The sequence below is a fragment of the Annulohypoxylon truncatum genome (genome assembly GCF_022578515.1).
Source record: "Annulohypoxylon truncatum strain CBS 140777 unplaced genomic scaffold F4807scaffold_48, whole genome shotgun sequence".
Classification (NCBI taxonomy): Eukaryota; Fungi; Ascomycota; class Sordariomycetes; order Xylariales; family Hypoxylaceae; genus Annulohypoxylon; species Annulohypoxylon truncatum.
In genome coordinates, this window is record NW_025953834.1 from 1 (window position 1) to 23,866 (window position 23,866).

The 23,866-nt window shown below is 48.3% G+C and overlaps 6 protein-coding genes across 6 annotated transcripts; 4 read left to right on the forward strand and 2 right to left on the reverse strand.

Moving 5' to 3' along the window:
* Positions 1–1,621: 1,621 nt before the first annotated feature.
* Positions 1,622–4,890, forward strand: F4807DRAFT_296213 (small-subunit processome). The gene is made up of 3 exons (XM_047994886.1): positions 1,622–2,282; positions 2,343–4,412; positions 4,505–4,890. Exons 1-3 carry the CDS (start codon positions 1,785–1,787, stop codon positions 4,685–4,687), a joined length of 2,751 nt encoding a protein of 916 aa, XP_047849490.1. The 5' UTR covers positions 1,622–1,784; the 3' UTR covers positions 4,688–4,890.
* F4807DRAFT_296232 (DUF1604-domain-containing protein) lies at positions 4,889–7,614 on the reverse strand. The gene has a single exon (XM_047994887.1). The coding sequence runs from the start codon at positions 7,370–7,372 to the stop codon at positions 5,093–5,095; it is 2,280 nt and encodes a 759-aa protein (XP_047849491.1). The 5' UTR covers positions 7,373–7,614; the 3' UTR covers positions 4,889–5,092.
* A 3,955-nt stretch (positions 7,615–11,569) lies between these two features.
* On the forward strand, positions 11,570–14,475 carry F4807DRAFT_454236 (Pkinase-domain-containing protein; the record flags this gene model as incomplete). The annotated part of the gene is made up of 3 exons (XM_048000551.1): positions 11,570–11,785; positions 11,864–12,494; positions 12,548–14,475. 3 exons carry the CDS (start codon positions 11,570–11,572, stop codon positions 14,473–14,475), a joined length of 2,775 nt encoding a protein of 924 aa, XP_047849492.1.
* A 1,212-nt stretch (positions 14,476–15,687) lies between these two features.
* F4807DRAFT_454237 (cytochrome P450) lies at positions 15,688–17,294 on the reverse strand (the record flags this gene model as incomplete). Its single annotated transcript, XM_048000552.1, has 7 exons — positions 15,688–15,851; positions 15,909–15,998; positions 16,048–16,176; positions 16,207–16,837; positions 16,879–17,029; positions 17,116–17,201; positions 17,244–17,294. The coding sequence occupies 7 exons, from the start codon at positions 17,292–17,294 to the stop codon at positions 15,688–15,690; spliced, it is 1,302 nt and encodes a 433-aa protein (XP_047849493.1).
* Positions 17,295–18,131: 837 nt separating this feature from the next.
* F4807DRAFT_296344 (Pfs, NACHT and ankyrin domain protein) lies at positions 18,132–19,970 on the forward strand. Its single transcript, XM_047994888.1, has 3 exons — positions 18,132–18,981; positions 19,044–19,555; positions 19,644–19,970. Exons 1-3 carry the CDS (start codon positions 18,257–18,259, stop codon positions 19,850–19,852), a joined length of 1,446 nt encoding a protein of 481 aa, XP_047849494.1. The 5' UTR covers positions 18,132–18,256; the 3' UTR covers positions 19,853–19,970.
* Positions 19,971–21,157: 1,187 nt separating this feature from the next.
* F4807DRAFT_296403 (cell differentiation protein rcd1) lies at positions 21,158–23,372 on the forward strand. Its single transcript, XM_047994889.1, has 3 exons — positions 21,158–21,954; positions 22,021–22,176; positions 22,234–23,372. Exons 1-3 carry the CDS (start codon positions 21,588–21,590, stop codon positions 22,788–22,790), a joined length of 1,080 nt encoding a protein of 359 aa, XP_047849495.1. The 5' UTR covers positions 21,158–21,587; the 3' UTR covers positions 22,791–23,372.
* The last annotated feature ends 494 nt before the right edge of the window (positions 23,373–23,866 follow it).

Consider the following 23,866-nt stretch of genomic DNA (forward strand, 5'->3'; position numbering starts at 1 on the left):
TTTAAATTAATAAATATTTTTTAATTATATTTATATTTTTTAATAAATTTAATTATTTATATTATTATAATTAATATTATTTTATTTTTAAATTACATTTATATAAATTATAAAATTAATTAAAACTTTTTTTAATATTATATTATTTTATTTAATTATTTTAATAATATTTATATTAAATATTATTATAATAATAATAAAAATAAATATTTATATTAATTTAATATATATTAATTTATTTAATAATAAAATAATTATTTTAATAATAATAAATTTAAATAAATATATTTAAATAACCGGCGTATTTAAAATTATTTTTATTTTATTTTTATTTTAATTAATATTTAAAAATAATATAAAAAATATTTAATAATAATATAAAAAATATTTAATAATAATAATATATTTTAAATGTTATTTTTAAAATAATTATTAATTTAAAAATTTAATTATTTATTATAATAAATAAAATCGAAAATTTTAATTATTAAAAGAGCAATGTTAGCCGCGCAGTATGATGTTGCTTATCTCCGCCGCGCAGTAGCGCTAAAAAAGTGCGTCCGAAAGAGGTATAGGTCGGGTACCTTTGCTCCCATACAAACCGTTATACAAACACTTGTACCCTTGTAACTCCTACACACAACTATTTTTCAATCAGCTTCAATCAATTATTCTTCGCTCATTTCAAGCCTAAATCTCTTATAATTACTATAGTTAAAAAGCTCTTAATTTACTTTATATACGGCCCTATTTGCAGGACCTAACACAAAGGTCTAAAGGAGATATTGCAAGGTCAAAATGGAGCAGTGGTTGAATCGCGGTCGCAAGACTTGGAATTGCTTCAATCCGACGAATCTTTTGAACCTTAGATATCTCAGCCATTTCGAAGTTGCAACCTTCAAAATTTAGAGTGTAGGTTCTCCAAATTGAGGGCTTTTAAGCTATTATAATTATAGGAAATTTGAACTTGGATTGAGTGTAGAACAATTGATTAAACGTAGGTGTAGCGTTAGAGGGCGTTCTACACACCGTTCGAACGCGCTAGCGCCGTTTTAGCGGTACTGCGCGGCGGAGATAAGTAACATCATATTGCGCGGCTAGCATTGCTTTATTAAAAATTAATTATAATTTTATAAATAATAATATTTAATATATATTAATATTTTATTTATAATTTTAATTTATAAAATATAAATAATTTATTAAATAAATAAAATAATTAATTTTTATATTTAAAACTTTTTATTAAAATATAATTTTATAATAATAATATTAAAATAATTATTAATTAATTTTAAAAATTATTTTAAAATAATTTAAATATAAAATATTTAAATTTAAATAAAATAATTTTAAATTTAATATATTATAAATAATATAAATTAAAAAACGTTATAATTTTTTATAATTTATAACGTTTTTTAATGTTATAACTTTTATAAATAATAAAATATAATATTAATAATTAAAGCTTATTATGCATTTATATAATATATATCGCAATACATAAAATAAATTAACAAGTTAACGGATTCGGTACTATCGTCCGCTGTCCCAGCTCCCCCCACCACTTATCGCTATCGCGGCAGAAAAAAAGTCTAGACACCGCTTTCACTTTTATGAGAATTCGTACCGTAGATCCTACAATTCTGCCACTTGCAAGCTGCAAATCGACTTCAGATAATAAAGGCCTAATATTGCCATTGAAGGTCCGAGAAAAGATACGTTAGTACTTGGATACATTACATTGCACGAAAGCGCAGCGAAAGAAGCGTAATCCAACCATGCCCGGCCGGCAAGCCCACGGACGGCCCGTCGGCGGCGGCGCACAGAGCGCGGGCGGCAAGGGCAAGAAGAGATCGAAGGCCAAGTCCTCGAAGAAGGCGCTGAACGCCTTTGCGATTGCATCGGAAGAGTTCGCCGACCGCCCAACTCGCACCCCGCGCAATCGCGAGTTAGACGCACCACTCGAGGGTGGTAGCCGCGGCGGCAAGCGCTCTAGGAATGCGGGGGGCGAGGATGACGACGACGACGATGATGATGAGGATGAGGATGAGGACGAGAGGAGGCCTCCGAGGAAGATGCGCCGCGGCGCTGACCGCGACGAGGATGTCGAGTATGGCAGTGATAGTAGCGGGAACGAGTGGCGCATCGGTGTCGATGATGATTCTGAGATCGATAGTGATGATGCGTTTGGCGAGAGCGACGAGGAAAGGTTTGAGGATTATGCGTTTCGTGGGAGTAAGGGGAAGCAGAAGCAGAAACAAAAACGGAGAAGACAGGTAATGAGAGGCAGCTGAAGATTGCGGTTGTTGGTTGTTGGTGGCTAATATGACTTATAGGATGACGATGATGAAGACGACGACGATGATGATATTGACGACGCTGATGGCGCCTCTCTCGGATCGGATGCCATTGATCTTGCCCAGGCTCTAGATATGTCTATGTCGGAAGACGACGAACCCGGAGCGGACCCAGAATCGGGTTCTGATGAGAGTTCTGACGACGATGCTGAAGCATCTGACGATGAGTCCCCTGACACCGAGGATGATGAAGACGACGATGTATCAGAATCCGGAATTAATGCCTGGGTATCAAAATTTTCAGGGGTAAAAGACGCGGACGAACAAGAGACTTCGCCAACCAAGAAACCTAAGCTCGGATTGAAAGATCTAGGCTTATTAGGAGTCAAGGATCCTCAATTGAAGAGGTCCCTCAAGCTTATGACGAAAGAGGAGAAATCTAGCAAGCCGCAAAAACTCGAAGTACCCCTCGCAAGACGCCAGCAAGCAAAGCTGGATCGCACTGTTGCGTACGAGAAGACGAATGAGTCCCTGGACCGGTGGACGGAGACCGTAAAGCATAACAGAAGAGCGGAGCATATAGTATTTCCCTTGCCACAAAACGAAACTGGTCTCGCTAGACACGACAATAGCGAGATTCAGGCTCTAAATCGCAAAGCGCCTGGGACTGAACTGGAACAAACTATATTTGCCATCATGGAGGAAAGCGGCCTAGGACCAAGCACCAAGAAAGAGACAAAATTGGATGATCTAGAGGATGTAGATGCTGACGGTGTCTCGCGAAATAATCTCAAGGAATTGTGGCAGCAAAAGCGCCGCGAGAGAGAACTCAAGTCCCGAGAAGACGCAAGAGCAAAGCGCATCAAGAAGATCAAGAGTAAGGCTTACCACCGTGTACACCGAAAGCAAAGGGAAAGAGAGGAGTTGAAGGAGCACGAACGCATGGCCGCAAATGGGGAAATCGACTCGGAAGAGGAGCGCGAAGCCCAGGATCGCCAGCGAGCTATGGAGAGAATGGGAGATCGGCATCGGAAGAGCAAGTGGGCTAAAATGTCTAACAAGGATGGTCGCGCTGCTTGGGACGACGACGTTCGAGTGGGAATAGCCGAAATGGCCCGCCGAGACGAAGAGTTACGCCGTCGCATCGATGGTAAACCGTCTAGAGGAAACGATAACTCGGACGACGATTCTGATTACTCGGGTGGTTCGGATGATGTTGATGAACGAAAGAGACTCCTAAAGCAACTTGACGAGGTTTCCGACGCCGAAGACGGGCAACCAAAGTCGAAGTTGATGAGCATGCAGTTCATGAAGAAGGCGGAGGCGGCGAAAAAGAAAGCCAATGATGACCTAGTAGCCCAGATCCGACAAGAACTAGCTTCCGACGACGAAGACGGCGATCGATCTGACGACGGACCTGAGGATGTTGGTCGACGAATATTTGGCCAACCATCAGGGAAGAAGTCCACTGAGAAGCTTACCAAGGCTAGCAAGACAGACAAGACAGAGAAGGAGGAACTTCAAGCTGCTAGGGATAACATTGCGGCCACCTCAGGTAGTCGATCGAAGGGCCTTTCAGCCCCTGTCTCACAGGACGCAAACGCAAACTCGACAGCGAGCGCTTGGACCCAACCGTCAACAACAGGGCCGTCTAGGAAAAAGAGAGGCAAGACGGAACCCGGAGCAGATGTCCTACAGCTTGGTGCGGACTCCGCGGCTATTGCAGCGCCAGCAGTTCCAGCCTCAGCGAAGAAACCCAAGCCTAACAACAAGCAAGCGGTCGTGAGCTTCGAGGACTCGTCTGACGACGAGGAGAGCCATCTTCCCATCAAATTCCGCGACCACGAGCTAATTGAAAAGGCCTTCGGCGCTGTGGACGTCGTGGCCGAGTTCGAGGAGGATAAAGCGGCGGCTGAAGAGGAGGACGACGATAAGATCATCGACAACACGCTTCCTGGCTGGGGTAGCTGGGTCGGTGACGGTGTTAGCAAGCGCGAGCAGAGTCGGCATCACGGCCGGTTCCTGGCTAAGCAGGAGGGGATCAAGAAGAAGGATCGCAAGGACGCGGGGCTGAAGGGCGTCATTATCAACGAGAAGAGAAATAAGAAGGTATGTCACGTCACTTGTCTATCTATATCCCAGCACTAGACTGCTATTGTCGGTGCTACGAACGTTTACGGCTAACCTGTTGCAATTTACAGAACGACAAGTTCATGGCCTCCCAGCTCCCGCACCCGTACGAGTCGAGGCTCCAGTACGAGCGCGCGCTGCGGCTCCCCGTCGGCCCCGAGTGGATGACCAAGGAGACGTTCCAGGAGGCGACGAAGCCGAGGGTCTTGGTCAAGCAGGGTATTATTGCGCCTATCACGAAGCCTACGCATTAGGGGATGTTTTGGTGTATTTGCGGTTGGTGTGTGTGGGGAAAAGGGTTGGTTTTATAAGTGTACCCGATACCCTAGGCTAGATAATCTAAGGCATATGGTAGAATACATGGCATCCTATGGCATTATCATAATGGGATCGGAAGATGGGTGACGTAGGAAAAGTTCCAAATGGAATTGCGAAATGTCCAAGGCTCTTGACTTTTCACCGGTTTCTAGACTAAGACATTAGAAGGTTGTAAGCCGTACATATAAAGGAGTCGGTCAGTTGCTTCCCACATACTACCTATGAGTATGACTTGCTATAGCGTTAAATATTGGTATTCAATAAGGGTATAACAATTGCGAGCATCCAACGATCTTTAAATATACATGCTTTATACTCCAATACTTTTATAGTCCTCGCACCTAGTCCTCGTCATCACTGCTATCACCAAATATAGCTTTTAGGACATCGTCCTCCGCTCGCTTCCCTTCCAACACCTCGTTAACTTCCGCGTTCACCACGACCGCCGTCGCTTGCGGTTGAGGCGGTACTTCCGGCGCTTTAGACGTCGTCGATGCTGATACTTCTCCGCCATCACCCGCCGCCGAACCCCCGGCTCCTTGTGCCTGCGTTTGCGTCTGCGCCGACCTCACAAGCTCATCCAGCGTCATCGCGCTCTCCGAATACACGCCCCCGGAACTAAACGTCCTAAACGGATCCGCAGCCTTGCTTTTCGCCGTATTCCCACTTACACCCGCACCCGCGCCCTCCTGCTCCTGATCCGGCTGCACGTGCGCGGGCGGCTTGACGTTGAACCTCTTGCACAGCAACCTCGTCGGGTAGAAGTCCGCCGTGCTCCGCGTCATCGAGCCGTACATGCCCAAGCGCGCGGCCTGCTCCGCGGGATCCGCCGGCTTAGGCGGCGGCCTCGAGACCAGATCCGTATTCCCATCAGCCCCGCTCCCGTTCCCGTTTCCATTCCCCTTCAAGCCAGACGCGGATGTCGACGTCGTGAACCGCGACGCCATAGCGCCGGTCATAGGCTTAAAAATCAGCGCGCACTTCCGAAACTCGTGGAGTTCGCGGAGGTAATCCTCCTCCGAGACGTCGGGCGCCTTAGCAGGAGGCTCTGCCGCGAAACCCGCCGCCCACTCGAGGTACCTCCTGTACCGTCCCCTCTTCGCTTCATCATCCGCGTACGGCGCGGACCCGCCGCCCGAAGCGCCTCGCGCGATCGCCGCCGCCGCCGTCGCCTTGTCGAGCTCCGGGACCCGGCGCAGGAGCTGCTGCCTTCTCTCCGCGTCGCTCAGCGCGAAGCCGGCTGGGATCTCGCCGAGAGCCGGGGGTAAGTTTGGCTTCCCTGTCGCGGAGGCGAGCCGCTCGCGCGCTGATGCTGAGAGGAAGTCGAAGACGGATTTCCCTTGGAGCTGGGCCTCGCCTAGCAGCGCGGCGCGGGAGCGCGGGTCTAGATTCGAGGCGCGGGCCGCGTCGGCGGTGGAGACGTAGTTCGGGTTTGATGCGGAGGAGGCGTCGTCGGGCTGGCGTTGCTTGCTAGGCTTCCAGTCCGGCGGGATCGTGGGCGGCGGGTACTTGTTGACTTCCGAGTTGATGGAGGATGCTAGGTCGTCTGTCCGCGTGCCGAAGACGAAGCCGTCGAGGGGGAGGCGGCCGTCGTGGCATTTTCGCAGGTTCTTGCCCGCTTGGGCGAGGGCGTGCTTGCGGGATATGAAGACTGGTGCGGAGCGGAGCGCCGGGTTGGCCGATGTCGTAGTGCTTGCTGCTTTCTTTTTCTTTTTGTCGCCCCCTATGACCCGGTTATACGATATGCGCGGCCCGATTTCGTACGGATCCTCGTCGTCGGATCCCGTATCGTTGAGGACGCCAATGCCTATCCCGCCTTTACCGAATTTGCTCGGTTTCTTCTTTTTCAGCGCGTTGGGGCGTATTAAAGGTCCGTTTCGCGAGTCCTCATCAGAGCTTGAACCGGCTTCCGTTCGTGTGTTGCTTCTCATTGGTGCCAATCGCGATTCTCCCCTGTGGCCTAGTCCCTTTCGATCTAATTTCTTGTTGAACGAGATCATGGATACGTTATCCGGCGCGAAGAGATACGTCTCGCCCCCGTCCTGAACCGTGCCGCCTGATTTGCCGCCGCCAACCTCAAGCCGAGCTTTCCGACGGACTTTCGGTCCAATTCCTTGGCCATCCTTCCAACCCATCTTCCTTAAAAGTTTCTTTCCCATCGTATCCCCCTTCACCCGGAACAGATCCGTAAGCCCTCCCCGCTGAGCAAGCCCATCTTCATCCGTAGACCCTAGCCCGGCGAACCCCTGCGCAGTCTGAAGTTTCCTCGCCTCTTCCGCGTCGGCGAGGTCCTCCTCGTCCATAAAGTCCTCCGGCCTCTGCTGCTTAGCCGCCGCATCGTCCTTCCGGCGGTTCACGCGCGACGAGACGAAGGTAGACGGCGTCCAGCCCTCCTTAGACCCGACGGTGTTGAAGTAGCCCGCGCTCCAGCCGCCGGTAAAGGCGCCGTGGAGGCGCTTGCGGCCGCGCTCATCCCGCACTTCCTGCTTCCATACCGGGACGTAGGAGCCGTCGTCGCGGACGTCGGGGTCGAGGGGCGGTAGGGGGGTGCCGTAGACGACGTACGACTCTTGGTCTTGGAACTCGTCTTCGAAGGATTTGCGGGATCGCTTTTGTGACATGGGCGGTTTTTCCACAATCCGCAAGTTGGAGGCAGTATCACTGGCGCGACTTCGCAGTTTTGTCCGGATTTTGGGTATTAGAATGTGTATAAACCGTTTGTCTGAAGTAGTTCGAAAGCTCTTGGATCATGAAGCTGGGAATGAATGTTCCTTATCGATAAGAATTGAATACGTTCACCTAAGCTATTAAGAACCTGGTCCAGTACCCACATAGGTACCTAGGTACCTTTTGGCTGGGTTACATAATTGCATAGGTGTATTATATTAGTGGAAGCTGCATAGCTTCAATTCTTTCTTCGATGATGCATTGCAACATTGTTGTTTTGTAATGGTTAATACCTAATTCGATGGATAGATACAAATTCCTAAATTGCTGGCAAGGTTCTGTATATCTCATTATGTTCAAAATCGGGAAACGATTATCCTGGGTAAAATGGCTCAAGCAGGTTTCGCGAACAGTGCTATGTAATGATGTCAAAGATCTATGATTCAAACCCTTAAAAGCACCGGAGTACAGATTCGTACCATACCGGCAATATGTGGATGTCACAAACGGTTATTTGATGGTCAAAAACCGTTGTTGCAAGCTGATTACCGTTCTTCCCAGCCAAAAACCATTTGCAGGGCAACAATCATTTGTATTGGTAGAAAATCGTTTTTGAAATGCTTATAAAGTGGGTACTCTGCTTAAAAAAACTGACTGATTGGATGAAATTCTTTAGCTTTATAATTAAGTTTAGAGCTAAACCTTCAGTAGTATGGCTAGACCACTTAGCTCAACCGTAAAGCTCGTAAACTTCAATATGTTAATGTTCTCGAAAAGTGACTGAGGTGTAGATGTGATATATACTAAAACAGTAAAGACTTACCTTGTAAACAAATTAAATTCTCTTAATAAAGTATCGTCTTAAAAGCTCTTACAAGAGAATGTGGGTTCGATTCCCACCGTTTTCGAATTTTTGGATTGGTCCACTTATTCTAACCAATCAGAGTGAGGCAAGTTTGCGTTGACAAATCAAAAACCGTTCTTGGGTCAAAAACCATTTGCCTCCAACTGAATCATACATATGGCGATCATCGTTTTTACGTCCGATAACCGTTTGTGAAACCCCCCCTTTGCCGGTGTGGTAGGCTGTGAGGTAATCTCATACAAATGGGGTTGTCCTGCAGGTCCGGAACCACAGTGCTGTCCTACAAGCGGCTCACCGGGGAGCAACTACCAGAAGGGAGTTTTCATATAGGGAAACCTCGGCTTATGAAGGAATAGGTAACTCACTTTTTTTCTCCTCAATTAGGGGGTGATACGGTTGCGTGTAAATCAACCCCGACCATCTAGTTATTCTAGGTCAAAACTCGTTACTAGCAGATTAGATAGAGGATATTTAGGAGTTTAGCTCCGAGTCACATTGAACGTGCTTTTTAAAGCGTACACCGGCACTATGAACAAGCTTTTCGTTAGAAGCAATATAAAACCTAAAAGGGGCAACACCATCCAGTTTTAAGGTACGTGGAGTTCAAGCAAGTTCCATATGAGGAAGCGGGCAAACTTCCATATATGCGAAGACAAGTGCACAAATTGATTGGATTTGTCGAGGCAAGTTGTAATATGCCGAAAAAGAGAAGTCTAATGTGGATATTTCAGTAACGAGAGCATGGTAAGACGCACCTGTACCGATATGGTTCAACAGATTGGTGTTTTCCATGATTGCTCCTTTAGGATCTAACTCGCTTCACGGTCCAATCAACCCGGCGAGCCGTCTCCTTATTCAATGAATGGTCAGGAACGGGAAACTCGAAAATGGTCAACCTATCATGGCCCCTGGCTGACCGAAGAAGAGTAGGAGCAATATTCGAGGATGCCCATTATTTTCCTGATCTGTTCAAGCTTTCATTCTACAATATAACCTTGTTGGTAGTGGGTGGGAGAGTGGGAGTATCCGGTTGCTGTCGTCATACCCCTCCATATTATCACATCCATCCCTTATGCACAAATCAACTGGATCATGATCAGAAAGATAGGAGGATATAACGCTTGAGACGCAGCACGTGTAGTTAAGTGACTTGTCCGTAATTAGTTCCGTGTTCTGCTGTAAGTTTGATAAGCTACCAATTCTGACAGTGTGAGCGGTTTTTGATTCCTATTTCATGTAAACTTCTAAGCTTTAATTCATTGGTGTGCTGTGCTATGCTGTGCTGTCGCTTGGTTATCGGCCACATCTCACAAAAGTTGTTGTTAAAGGTTAGGACAGTTACTGTAGGTGCATTTTTTATTTTCATATGGATGGATGCTTATCGTTTGAATCGCAAGTTTAGACTACAGAATTCATTAGTCTCGATTAGTTCCAGGGGCCGCTCTTTCAATTTCGTCATTGTGTATGAGCTGGAAACCACATCACCCACCAACCAGGCTACGTAAAGTGCAACTCTGCTGCTTGCATGACAGCGACATGCGGCTAACATAGCTCAATTCACTGGTAGGTAGCTTCTTGAACGGAAAAGCATTTATGGTAAGAGTGATCCAGTTAGCTTTGTCCAAGTTATCTCGCGGACCACAAACGTGACTAGGTTAAAGTGAATATACGGATGACATTTCTTTTCTTTTTCCATTTCCTTTTTTTTATCAAGTGCTCTTTCTGTCTTGTCTTGAAATATGCCCAGGTGCCTTGGTAGTTTCGCCTTACGAGACCTTGTGTATAGCTGCGGGGCTGGGGGAATTCGATTGTGATCTTCCCTGTATTATCAGACGTCGGCTCTCGTGTTCTGGAATCTGGTTTCTGGGCACACCAAGTGCACACACACGGTCAACCGTCTTGCGTGGGACTAAAAGCATTACTAGATAGTTGTCGGTGCTGAATTCCCCGGTGCGCAGGTGATGGTGGTGGAATGGTGGAGGTAGTCTCCTTTATTAGACCGTCCTTATTACTACACGTAGGTGGTTGCAATTCTTACGTGTAACCTATTAACGCATTTACTTAAGAAAGGTACATACATGTATGGATGGAAATGGGTGTTCCAGCTCTCCGCCGTTATCACTAGCATGGTAGGTTTTCCTAGGTACATGAACACGCCCGACTACCTAATCAGCCGTGGTAAATTTACAGTGTCCAAAGTGTTCAGCAAGTGCAAGCCGGCAGCGGTTTCTCACCAATAATAAGCTCGCAGACCCGCGAAAAGACGCTAGTGTACCCCGGTCCAATTGACGCCTCCTCTTTTTAGGGGTAAAAGGTGGTACTGCGAAAGTGGTAAATGTGGTAGGTGGTAGGTGGTAAAGGAAGGCGAGAAGGGGGGAAGCAAGAAAAAGAAGTGACGAGGCTTCCACCTGTAACTCAGGACTGGACTGGACTGCACATACAGTATTTTGTAACAGTACATCGTGCAACCTATTAGTATCAATGTAGTTACATAGTACCAACATTTCCCGACCCCAGTTTCCCAGGCTGTTCAGGCTTGTTCTTTCCAGGCCGTTCCGCCTTCGCTTTACTGCCCAAGTCAGATCCCAATCAGTTCTCCAAATCTCTGGAAACCGCCCAGCAGCATTCTGTTCCGTACCAAATTCTTTAATTTTGAATTTTATGGATCAGAAGCATCGGCCTTCATTAGGCCTTGTCGCTACAGCTACCACAGCTCATCCCCGTCCCCGTCCCCGTTCCGACTGCCCCCTTGTTGTTATTCGATAATCATTCTCATACTGTACGGTACGGTTCACAGGATTGCTGTAGCAATACCTCCAGTACCAGCTGCCGAGCAATGTCAACTTCAACAACCGAACAACAACATCATCATCATAATCATCACCATCCTCACTCTCCTCACCACAATCACCAACATTCATCCTCCTCGTCTCCCCGATCTCGCCAATCCCAGCCACCTGTGCGAAGCCACTCTACTCGTTCACGCCCGACAAGTTCCACCGCCGCTTCGCCTTCCCAACAACACTCCTCCGCTCCACACCCAACTCGTTCTGCCTCCACCTCCCACCACCATCGCCATCACAGCCGACAGACCTCTTCCTCCGGTCGTCCTATTCAAGACATTCTCCCCCAACAGGACTATGAGACGTCGAATGTAGTTGCTAGTCACCATCAAACTAAGCGGAACTCTAGCAAAGACCGTCCTCCCCCAGTTTCGCGTGGTGGGACCGATTCCAAGGGGGTACATCGCCGAAGCAGTACTCGATCTACCCATAGTAAAAGCGACATGGCAGGGCCGACCGCTGTCGCGAATAACGCAGGCCCAGCTGCAATCCCGCCCGTCATGCAGGCTGCAGCCGATGCTCGCGCCACCGGTGCTAAGCAACGAACTTCGAGAACTTCCATTCCGACCCAATCGGGGAAATGGATTCTAGGCAAGACTATCGGTGCCGGTAGCATGGGCAAGGTAAAACTCGCTCGCAAAGAAGACGGCACAGAACAGGTCAGTAGCTTCATTTATATTAAACATTCTAGATACAAGTCAATCATCCCAAGGGGCCTTGCTAACCCTGATTGTTAGGTCGCTTGCAAGATTATTCCGCGAGGCTCTACCGAAGATGGGCATCACAGTCGAGCCGACAAAGAGAGGGCCGATCAATCGAAGGAAATTCGAACGGCACGAGAAGCAGCAATCGTTACCCTCTTACAGCATCCCCACATCTGCGGTATGCGAGATGTAGTCCGTACCAACTATCATTGGTACATGCTCTTCGAATACGTAAATGGTGGTCAGATGCTTGATTACATTATCTCCCACGGGAAGTTGAAGGAGAAGCAAGCAAGGAAGTTCAGCCGACAGATCGCAAGTGCTCTCGACTATTGCCATCGCAACAGCATAGTGCACCGCGACCTGAAGATCGAAAACATCCTGATCAGTAAGACTGGAGACATCAAGATTATCGACTTTGGTCTCAGCAATCTTTTTGCTCCGCGAGGTCACCTGAAGACGTTCTGCGGTTCTCTCTATTTCGCAGCACCTGAACTCCTCCAGGCACGAGCTTATACTGGTCCTGAGGTAGACGTATGGAGCTTTGGTATCGTTCTCTACGTCCTGGTTTGCGGCAAGGTCCCCTTCGACGACCAGAGCATGCCTGCTCTGCATGCTAAGATTAAGAAAGGACTTGTGGATTATCCTAGTTGGTTATCTAACGGTAAGTGATCTCTCCCCCGGGGAGCTTGTTTAACATTGCTAACATACATTCAGAGTGCCGACACCTTCTATCCCGCATGCTTGTCACCGATCCAAGACAACGTGCTACGATGCACGAAGTCATGAATCATCCGTGGATGATTAAGGGGTATGGCGGGCCGCCCGAGAACTACCTACCCGCTCGCGAACCGTTGTCACTACCTCTAGAAACAGAGGTCATCAATGCCATGACTGGCTTCAACTTCGGTCCCCCTGAAGTAATAAGGGTCCAGCTTACCAAAGTCATTGAATCGGACGACTACAAGCGTGCTGTAGCGCTGCTGCAGAAAGAGAAAGAAATCCCACCTGTCCCCAAAGATGTGGAGAAGAAGCGAGGATTCGGGTTCGACTTCTACAAGCGACGCAATTCCGGAAGTAGTCGTGACAACCTGTCGACCCCAAGCACAGATGCTCTACAGATTGGCGTCGATCCGCTCAACGCCTTTAGCCCGCTTATCTCTATCTATTACCTTGTGAAGGAGAAGCAAGATCGAGACAAGGTTGACGCGGTGCCCAAGTCGCATACGCCAAAGAACGTTGCCGACTCCCCGATGCCAGAAATAGCACCACCTCCTGAGGCGCACACGAATACTGCAACTTATGAGATGACTGGGGAGAAGGCGACTGGAGGACGGTCACGGCCTCGTGCCAGAACCCATGGAGAAGACGATGCCCCGGAGGACGTCAAAAAGGCCCATGCAACGCCCAACATCCCCCCTCCTCCGGAGACACCCATGGATCTACCGCTTAAGAAGGAAAGCACAGCTGCAGGTATCCTTAGGCGATTCAGCACTAGACGTCGAAGAGAACCAGAGAGGCTCGATAAGGATCGTTCTCATCCTCCTGTTGTCCACGTTCACTCACCTGCCGAAAACCCGACGGCACCACGTAAGAGCTTTAGCATACGGAGGTCGAGACGTGAGCGAGATGATGATAACGTACCGACAAGATTGCGCTCAGGAAGCAGTCAACCGCAGCATCGGGACCTACTCAGTCCACCCCTATCTGCCGGTGGTAACTTGTCTGGAAGCAACAAGGGCTTAGGGCGCTCGACCAGCGTAAGTTCAGCGGAATTTCGTAGGCGGCCTTTTGGGTCTGCCAACCGAATCGCTAAAGAGCCGCCGCCAACCAGCGGCTCAGATCAGTCTGCAGCTACCGATAAAATCCCACCGGAGCCTAAGAGTGCGCTGAACCCTCGTGCTACTTCCATGAGAGCAAGGCCGCTTGGGCACGCTCGTAGAGAGAGCATCCAAGCGCGAAGATTGCGCAGAGAGGGTGCTCGTGCTGCTGATGTTCCCGAAGAGACAGACCAGGAACTTGGTGAAGGGAGTGGAAACTCGGCAGAGCGCTTGGATGATTCCGAGCTGGCCAAGCCGGTCTTCCTAAAGGGCCTGTTTAGCGTTTCCACCACCTCGACAAAGTCGGTACCTGCTATTCGTGCAGACGTTAGGAGGGTGCTGAAGGACCTTGGTGTTGACTACACGGAGATCCGTGGGGGCTTCTCCTGCCGCCATATGCCTAGCATTGATCTCAAAAAGGCTGCAGATGCGCCAGGCAGCCCCGTCCCAACTCCCGGTCATCGACGTAGGTTTAGTTTTGGCATTCGAACGGAACGCGATCGTGAGGAGATCCGAGAGATGGATCGAGCACCCCCCACACCACGGACGCCCGGAAGACACGCTGATCGAAGCGACTCGGCATCAGAACTCTCTGACCCCGAGAGCATTCAGCGAGACGCAACCAGTTCGTCCAGACGAGTACCGGGTGAGACGACCACTCATGTCCAGAGCGATTTGGGTGGCAACATGGTCCTGGAATTTGAGATATTTATCGTCAAAGTTCCTCTTCTCTCGTTGCATGGGATTCAGTTCAAGCGCATGGAGGGCAACACGTGGCAATACAAGAATATGGCGGATCACATTCTGAAAGAATTGCGACTGTGATCCAAAGCGGCATCATGGATGATTTGAGTAATTGAACAGGCAATCGAAAATAATAGAAGCAAACGGAGTTAGTTAAAGATGCCGAAGAGCGGCCGCTATCTTACATTGCGGTCTTAAGGCCTTTCACATCTGAGTTTCGGTAGTCTAAAGATGGAGCTTAGAGGTATCATTGTTGAATACTTCATTGTCGGAAACACGCTTTCTTGAAGGGCACGCTTGGTTTGTTGTCGATATGGATTGTATGGATTCTTCGAGGCCAAGGCCGCGCCTAGTGCCCTATTGTAAGGATATGGTGGAATTGGCAGGTTTGGCGAACCGGACTTGACGACCAACAATGCTTTTCCTAATAGCAGATGCAAATAGTAATGTACAAACAAGGTACATCCGGCGATGGAATAATACGTATTGTCCTAATTTACCTGGATTCTCATCTAGGTACCTAGTCTTCGCTGGCTTATGTAGATAGGGGTCAACATACGGTAGTTTATCCTACCAGTAATTCAGTTGTACCTAAACGCATTTACTCGATTTTCTCCCGAGTCACTACCTATTCTACCTACTTCACCTTTTCGTAGCTTAATGGGCGAACGAGTGCATTTGTAAGATTACTTGCTTCTCTTTGAATATCCAATTACTAGGATTCATTCCTCTTATTAGAAGCTCTACCCCCTAGCACGAATACGGTAAGCCGTGAATGATGTCGAGATAGTGGGATGTGAGACCAATAGGGGGCAATCCATAGGAGGACATGAAGCTTCATTCCACGTTGGTGGTTGATAACGATGTACCTAGGTATAGATAGCACTGATAACCAATTTTTGTGGCTCTTGCTTCACCCCGCTGCGGCGCAAGATGAACGGTGTGAATAAATCGGTGGAACCTGGTTTTACCTTGATGTTGGTGCCGACCTGAGGCACGCCGCTTTTAGCCTACCCTAAGCTGAGTCCCGCTTTTACATAAGTTCATTTGCATTATATTTTTGAACTGTTCCTGATAAGTAATATTTGAAGCTATTCACAGCTTTGCTGCCTTCAAGTCAATGTTCCGAATAACCTCACATATCAAATTCAATCAATATCTGGCCTAGACAGCAGTTTAATCAATACATAGTTCAATAAACAGTTCAACTAACTTAATACTTAACTAAAAACGGTATGTACTGTAACTACAAGAGACTTTGATTGATACGCTATATTATAACACCTGTAAGTTCTAGGTATCCTTGGATGATATATCTGTAGCGTCCTTGGCCAAGTGTATAGTCCGCCACTTGCGACCTGGCTTTGAAACGAACTTGACATTCAGACGACTTTTTGGAATAGGCAACGCTTTGCCCACTACCAAGTCCTTCTTTGGCTCTGACCATTTTCCGGAGACTGGAAGCACGTCAACCCGTAAAAGCATTCAAGCCATGAGCGATAGGATCTCAGTACTGGCAAAATGACGGCCGGGACATAGAACATGGCCACCGCCAAAGCCACGGAACGCGGTGGCAGGGTGCTTCGCAGATTCATTCCTGGCCGCTTTCAAGAACCTCCTATGGTTGAAATCGCCAACCGTCGGGCCCCAGACACTCGTCGCAGTAGACAACAGCGTTGGGCATCAGTGCAGCGCCGCCTTTTTGCAAGAGATATTGGTTATCGATGAGAGTATCCTCCTGGACAAGTCGGAAAGCTATGCTAGTTCCGTGGAACCGGAAAACTTCCTATACTATTAAAATCAAGATAGGACATTCCGCTCTGATGCGGGCGAGGTCGATGGTACTTGTGCCATCGGCATCATTTCGCACCAGTTGAGTCACCTCTTGTCTACAGTCCTCGAATACGACGGGGTCTGCCAGAGCCTGCCACACGGCCCAAAAGGCACCCGGTGCGGTATTAAAGATGGCTGCAGCTACCTGCCCGACTTCGACACGAGCTCGATCCGCGAGGGTGAAACCGAAACTCTCATTATATTTCTGGCCAAGTTGAATGAACATAGAGCCTTCGAGGTGCCGGCCCTTCTGGAAGTACTTCATTAGCGCAGACACCATAGTCTCTCTCCCCTCTACACCACGGCGAGCGAGGATATTCGGGAAAATACCCATAAAGATCGTAAGGAGGCCACTTGCGTAGTCGAACCATTCCTTTTCAACTTCGGGGTCGCGAAACGGGTTGTGAGGTCCATACAAAGCATTCGTCGAGGCGCAGAGTGTCTCGCGATTGACCCAATCGAATAAGTCAACAGCGATTCCCCCTTGGGACTCCATTCGGTCAAAGGTGTCCGTAAAGGTCTTCACCACCACTTTTCCTAACGCGTTCAGACCGGGACCAGGCATGGCGCCCGGGGCGGCGGTTCGTGGAAAGCTGCGTAAGCAGCTGTTCTCCGACGCGGAAATCCGATCCATGCCATCTTTGGTCACACAATGGCTTTCTTGCACATTTGTGCTTGGAGAGGAGCGAAGTCAACGGTGGTGATGTGGCGGTCGATACGCTGTATCAAGTGGAGTGAGTTGATAACGTAGAGCGACAATCCGGGGAGCTTCAAGGTGTAAATAGGGAGTTGCGTTTCGTTCCTACACGAGTCCGCCGAGGATATGTTAGCTGACTTACATCTACATGGAGGGAGACTTGGTTTGTACGATGAATGGCATAGGTATACCCTAGCCGGATGTAGTAGTCATCTTTGTGGACGAACATGCCGTATATAGTGCTGAGAGAGGGAATGTTTCCTGTGACAGCCTTTGGCTCTCAAGCATCTTGAGTGGCCGTCAAAGCGATCTGCAAAACGGCAAACGTAATCGCGATAGCGACTATGGACAGCGCGAACGCGGATGGCATTTTCCCGAGTCATATTCTCACGATATTGTAGAGGCTATATGGAAGCGTGTGATGGGTACTAGACGCCTACTTAGTAATAACCTGCCCCCCAAGAAGCTCCAGAGCAGGGAGGCGCGTACTTCGTACGTTGGACCTGGGTCTCATGCAGTGTATCGGGCCAACAGTCAACACACTCCCATGCATATAGAGGGATGCTAAATATATCATGCAACCAACATTTCTTCGTGCTGATTAGGTATGCGGCAACACATTACATCCCTAGATTGTACCCCTCGTTTGATAAGGCTGACACACAGACGTCTTCGTACGAAATTTCTGGACCTATGTACACATTCATAGGCTCGTTAGAATCACCTGGGGTCTTACTGAACTGCGATGTTAGTGTTGAGTCATGTAGAATGAAAGCAAGGAGACGAGTAGCGTAGCCTAAATCCAGTAACGGCTGGCCTCCAAGCCAGGCACAGGTGCAAGTCAACCTCAACGCCTCCTATATATTCGCCGACCCCATGTTACTTGAGCATGCTCTGGTGTTAGGCGAATGAGCTGTCTCTTTGCTTTGACTCGGCGCCACGTTCATGTTTGCAATGTCGCCGACTCCTTTTGTGGCCCTATGGGTCTTCGCAGTAAAAGAATTATCTCCTTCGATCGCCAACCTCAACGTCCTACAAGTTTGCATTGCTTCTCTATTCTTCCTCATACTCAGATATGTCATTTTGTTGGCACTCTACCATAATGGCCATTGTCATGAGGAACGGGTTGGCGGCAGAATTCCGCCACGGTATCCCACCTTCTTTCCGTACCTGGGATCTGTATTTCAACTCTGGCTCAATCACAAGAGCCTCGTACATCAACTCGCGTAGGTTGGATATTGTTGACCGTAACGACATGTTATTTGGCATCCTAACTCTCGGCGTGTAAACAGGCTTTATGGAAATAGATTGACGGGAAACCGAGTTACGATCATGGGTACCACATATTACTATTTCCAGGATAGGGAGACTCTAGAGAAGCTTTTCAAGCACAAGGCCCTATCCAGCGCCATAGATATGTATGGCTTCAGAAACTCTAAAATTCTTGGAGCTTCCAAGGAGTCGTCGACTGTTTACTCAGCTGACAACTCGGGCCCGTTCCCGCAGCCGCACCCGAACAGTAATGTTCTCCCCCACAATCGTGTTGATCACATCACCCACAGTCTCGCCTTTCGTGGCCTTACCGGCCCGGGATTACAGCCAGCAACACGTCGGTTTGCAAAGGAAATGCCCCGTAAGTTTGCAGAACAAGGTATTACGGAAGACTGGACGGAAATGGGCGACTTCGCTCAGTTCTTCAGACACAACCTCGGCCCTTCAGGTGTCCAATGCATCTTCGGGCCCACAATGCTTCGCCTGAATCCAACGTTTGTCCAGGATATCTTCGAATTCGACAGGCTCTTTCCAAAATTCGCCCCAGGGCTTCCTTACTTCATGATGCCGAAGAATTATGATTTCAGGGAGCGACTCGCTTGTCAGTTCAAGACCTGGTATCAGTACGCGAGGAAACACTTCGACCCTTCACTCATCGATGCTGACGGCGATGGTGACCCGATTTGGGGATGCGCCATGATGCGTAGCCGTCAAGCTCTTCTCTTGAAGGCTGACAAGCATGACGACGACGTTCTCTCTCATCTCGACGTCGGATTATCTTGGGCGTAAGTGCTGCTTTTCTGCGTTTATTGACGTAAAACAACTAACACACGAGTGCGCATATCAGTACCATAGTGAATGTGGTGGTGACCACGATGTTTGCGGTCTACCATATCTTCCAAGACAAAGACCTCCTGGCTCGGGTTCGTCATGATCTCAAGGAGTATCTCACTGGGCGATCTGTGCAAGACGTCGATCCGCAGAAGCTCGCTAGAGATGTGCCACTTCTTTCGGCCATTTATGCAGAGTCAATGCGTGTTTACATCAAAGTGTACTCGGCATACAGCTCGGCACACGAGGACATCGATCTGGGGAAATGGGTTTTGCCCAAAGGTGCCTTGGCGTTGGTGAACTCGGAGCCCTCACACATGGACAAGACATTCTGGAATACCAAGAACAACATGTACCCGGTCGAGACGTTTTGGGCCGACCGATTCATGGTGAACCCATCCGACCCGACCAGCGGGCCAGTCAATCCAGATATCTGGGACCGGTCTATGCGTTTCGAGAAGGCAGATACTGGTGGGAAACCATATTTCTCCATGGAGGGCTGTCAAGGCTCTTGGATCCCTTATGGAGGTAAGCCACTCTCACCCAACGAAAAGTCGCAACGTCCAGTTTATCAAAAGTTACAAGCATTGTTAACAAGTGTTCCCATTCCGTTCAGGTGGCTTCTCCATGTGTCCCGGTCGTTTCCTCGTGAAGTCCATCATTATTCTCACATGCGGGTTTTTGGCGATGGAGTACGATATTGAGATTCTCACCGACTCTATCGAATTTACCAACTATCGGTATGGCATGGGAGTAGAAGATATGAAGCATCCTCTTCCTTTCCGCATTAGGAAGAGGGTTGTTGAGCGAACTAAAATCGTGTAAATTCTATCTTAGCCTGTATAGACAAACCCCTTGAATAAGAACCCACCGCCGGAGCGATGTACGGAACATCTCACGACGGGATGAGTAACTAAGCCTCCTGGACCTCCGGGCTCGGTCGGCCGTCAATTTTGGCGTATGGTAGTTACCCAGGCGGTTATCCGAAATGTCAGATGATTACCTCAAATTTGAAACCATGCGTGAGGCCGTAGGGACCTCATGCCGAAGGATGTGGGCCGCTAGAGGCGATTTCGGCGGGATGCCGGCGGATTCATAGGAGATATCATTGCCAACCTAGATATGCTTGATATAACCGCGGCGGACGTGGCGTCAGCGAGACTATGTGTCAAGGTAGCGCCCTCGAAGCGTTTTACTTCGAGCATGTTTGGCTGTAGCATGTAGGACGTAGATGGATAATTGAAGTTGACAAGTTAAACCGTTTACTTAAATCCATCCGTTTTAACATTTTCTATGCACAAAACTTGCACAAATGCTACTGCTTAGTCACCTAACTGAGAACAGGCTGAGCCGAGCCTGAGCAAAAGCAGCAAGTACGCTAAACCCGATTTGTCATATGTCAAAAAAAGTGGTAAAAGTTAGGTAGAACCTTGGAAGCTAGGGCTGATATGCAGCAAAAGGGTAAAAAAGGGTACGTAACCGGCGTAACGCAATCGGGTGGGATGGGCAGGATGGGGTCAAGAAGTGGTCAGTGCTCCCCTCTTAGAGACTTAAACCCCATTCCATCGGCAAATTAAGATGCGATGCTGGCGAACCCTGCATCAACTTCACTTCTTCAACTTTTGAAGTTACCTGCCTACATTTTCAGCCTTATCTTGTTTCTCTCTATTCCCGCCTACACGTTGAACTAAGGCCGTGAGACTGTTTTTCTTCCTCAAGATTTCAATTAAACTCGAGTTATTTCCGCCGCCCGAAGCTCTCCCAAAACATCGTCACGGACAGTTTACTTGGAGCGTGTCTTCCCAGCTCAGCCCAATTTCACTACGAGTCAAACGAAAACCTCCGTCGCGATCACACAGGTATATCAACTTCCGCCCACCTTGGGATTTCCCATGTTATCGGCGTCGCCAACAATCAAAAGGAATCGCCACAACTAACCGCCACAAGGAAAAGGCGTGACTTTCCCAAGGACAACTACGTCGGAGCGGAACGGAGATACCTCATTTCTCGTCGAGAGCGCATTCCTCTTGCGCATAGCCTTGTCTCGCTCTTCCCACTCACTACCCATCTACTCAAGAAAAGCGAGGGTCATTCTATTCCACTATTTACCTAGTCACGCCTCAAACATAACCAGCGCGTATTCGTGGTTACTACACCAATACACAGTTTAGGCAAAATTCCGAATCTCTTCAAGATTTCTGGTCTCTTCTACAAGCTCTTCGGCAAAGGACGTGTTCGCCTGGTCAAGTTGCATCCTCACATCCATAATCGTTTACGATTCCGTCATCTCCACACAACATCTCTCCGTGTCAAATTTTCGGAGAAATAGAATAGGGACAACCTCTGGCGCAAAAGAATAGGCCGAGGAAACATACCAGGACAAGTGTCGAGTCAAGTAGAGGAATAGGATTCGGCGAGAGGCGAAACGAAATAAGTTGGCTATAAACTCGTTCTAGACACGACGCGCTCAGAACGACGGGCGATCCAATCTGACGATCTGCAGTTCCGCCCAATTCTTGAAATAACGACATAACCAGAGCAGAAACATATTACCGACACCATGTTACCAAATCCGAGCCTTTACGGTCATCACCAATACAACCCCCACGCCGAACAGCCATGGATGCACCAGCAGCCAAGTCACCAGCACCAGGCCCAGCAGGCTGCTGCTGTTGCTGCCGCTGCTCAGCAGCAGCACTACAATAGACTGGCAGGCCAACACAACAGTGTCACGGCAAGCATGAGTGCCTCTGTTGCCAGCCATGTACAAGAGAACGGCCTAGAGAACGTATCGGAGGACAACCGAAGAACCCTTACATTCGTTGCTGATCTGCTCAACGAGAACACACGGGAGGCTGCTCTGCTCGAGCTAAGCAAAAAGCGTGAGCAAGTGCCCGAATTGGCGCTTATCCTGTGGCATTCATTCGGTTAGTAACCTTTAACATACCCAAGCTACTGAGATGAAGATGAAGTTATGACTAATCAAGATTTAGGCGTCATGACTTCTCTCATGCAAGAGATTATCTCAGTCTACAACCTTCTTAACCCCTCTCAGCTAACAGCTGCTGCTTCTAACCGAGTTTGCAACGCTCTTGCGCTCCTACAATGTGTGGCATCGCACAATGACACAAGAACTTTGTTCTTGAATGGTACGCGCTCCGTTTCCTGATTTCCGGTAGATTCTGATACTGACCATATAATCCTAGCTCACATACCTCTCTTCCTCTACCCCTTTCTGAATACAACGTCTAAATCACGACCTTTCGAGTACCTCCGCTTAACCTCGCTTGGCGTGATCGGCGCCCTAGTTAAGAACGATTCTAGCGAGGTAATCAACTTCCTCCTTACCACGGAGATCATTCCTCTTTGTCTGCGAATCATGGAGACAGGATCCGAGCTTAGCAAGACGGTTGCCATCTTCATTGTGCAGAAGATACTATTGGATGATAATGGTCTCAACTACATCTGCGCCACTTACGAGCGCTTCTATGCTGTTGGAACAGTTCTGAGCAACATGGTTGCTCAGCTAGTTGAACAGCAGACCGCACGTCTTCTCAAGCACGTGGTGCGGTGCTTCCTTCGGTTGAGCGATAATGCGCGCGCCAGGGAAGCACTTCGCCAATGCCTCCCCGAACCACTTCGCGATGCCACTTTCAGTTCAGTACTTCGCGACGATGCGGCAACTAAGCGTTGCCTAGCCCAGCTACTGATTAATCTCTCTGATAATGTAGTAGAGAGTAACAGTGCTCACGCAGGCCTATGAAGTTCCGGAGACGTACGGACCATATAGGGTGCGGCTCATCGTATCCTACCAACCGCTTTATGTACCTCTAAGAGCTATTGAGGGACCTGTCATCCTATCCCGATAATATGAGAGCCGCACTGACACGACCCTTTTCCCTATTACAAGACGCCAAAAGAGAACAAAGCGTATTCTATCTGAATACTACCGAACTCGCCGTTACTTGCTATGTTTGGACCATTTATCTATCGTTTAGTTAACTTGAAGGGCCTCACTGAAAGAGGCTCTCCCATACTTCAGATCCCACCATCGGCCGCTGGAACATCCTCCGGCTGCTCTGTTTGATAGGCTGCGTCTGGATATTCTCCAGTTACAGCCTCGATTCCGTTTTGCGATCGACTAGGCATCCTTCATGAACTTACCCTCCAACATCAACTCATCGGATGAGACCGACCATCTCATCCGCTACTCAGTCCTACTCAATCTCTAACATATCCCGATTTTATAATATGAGTAAGGGGCCACGATAATCTTTGACTATCCTAGCGATTGTGACCAGTACACGATCCGGAAGATCCCTATATTTAATTGTACCATACCCAGGATTCATCTGAGATGTACATCCTTTCCATCAACGACACGTTTCTCCAATCATCCAGCACTTTCAGTACATACGCTCCAGCCTCGTTTAACTCGCGGAAACTAAGCCGTCATTATTATTGGTGCGACCGTAGGATGCAATGGTCGCGGAACTAAGTACACTGTCGATCGACGGTGAAAACCATATCTAAACTACGACCCGAATATTTCCCAAAGTGCGGAATGGATATGAAGACCCTAGTTTTTGTAGGGGATGGCGCAATCTACACGACGAAGACAACCTACGCATCAATGGTATGAGCCTTTAGGCTTTCACACGTCTCAGCCCGTTGACACCCATAATACCTCAAATCCCTGTATTTCATTGTGTATCGCGGTAAGAATCATGATATGGATACCCCAAGTTTCTTTGCGATCATCTCCGGTACTACAACGTACCTATCTACCTACCTACCTACACCTACAAATCATTGCACATAGGCGGCGTTCAGGGCATC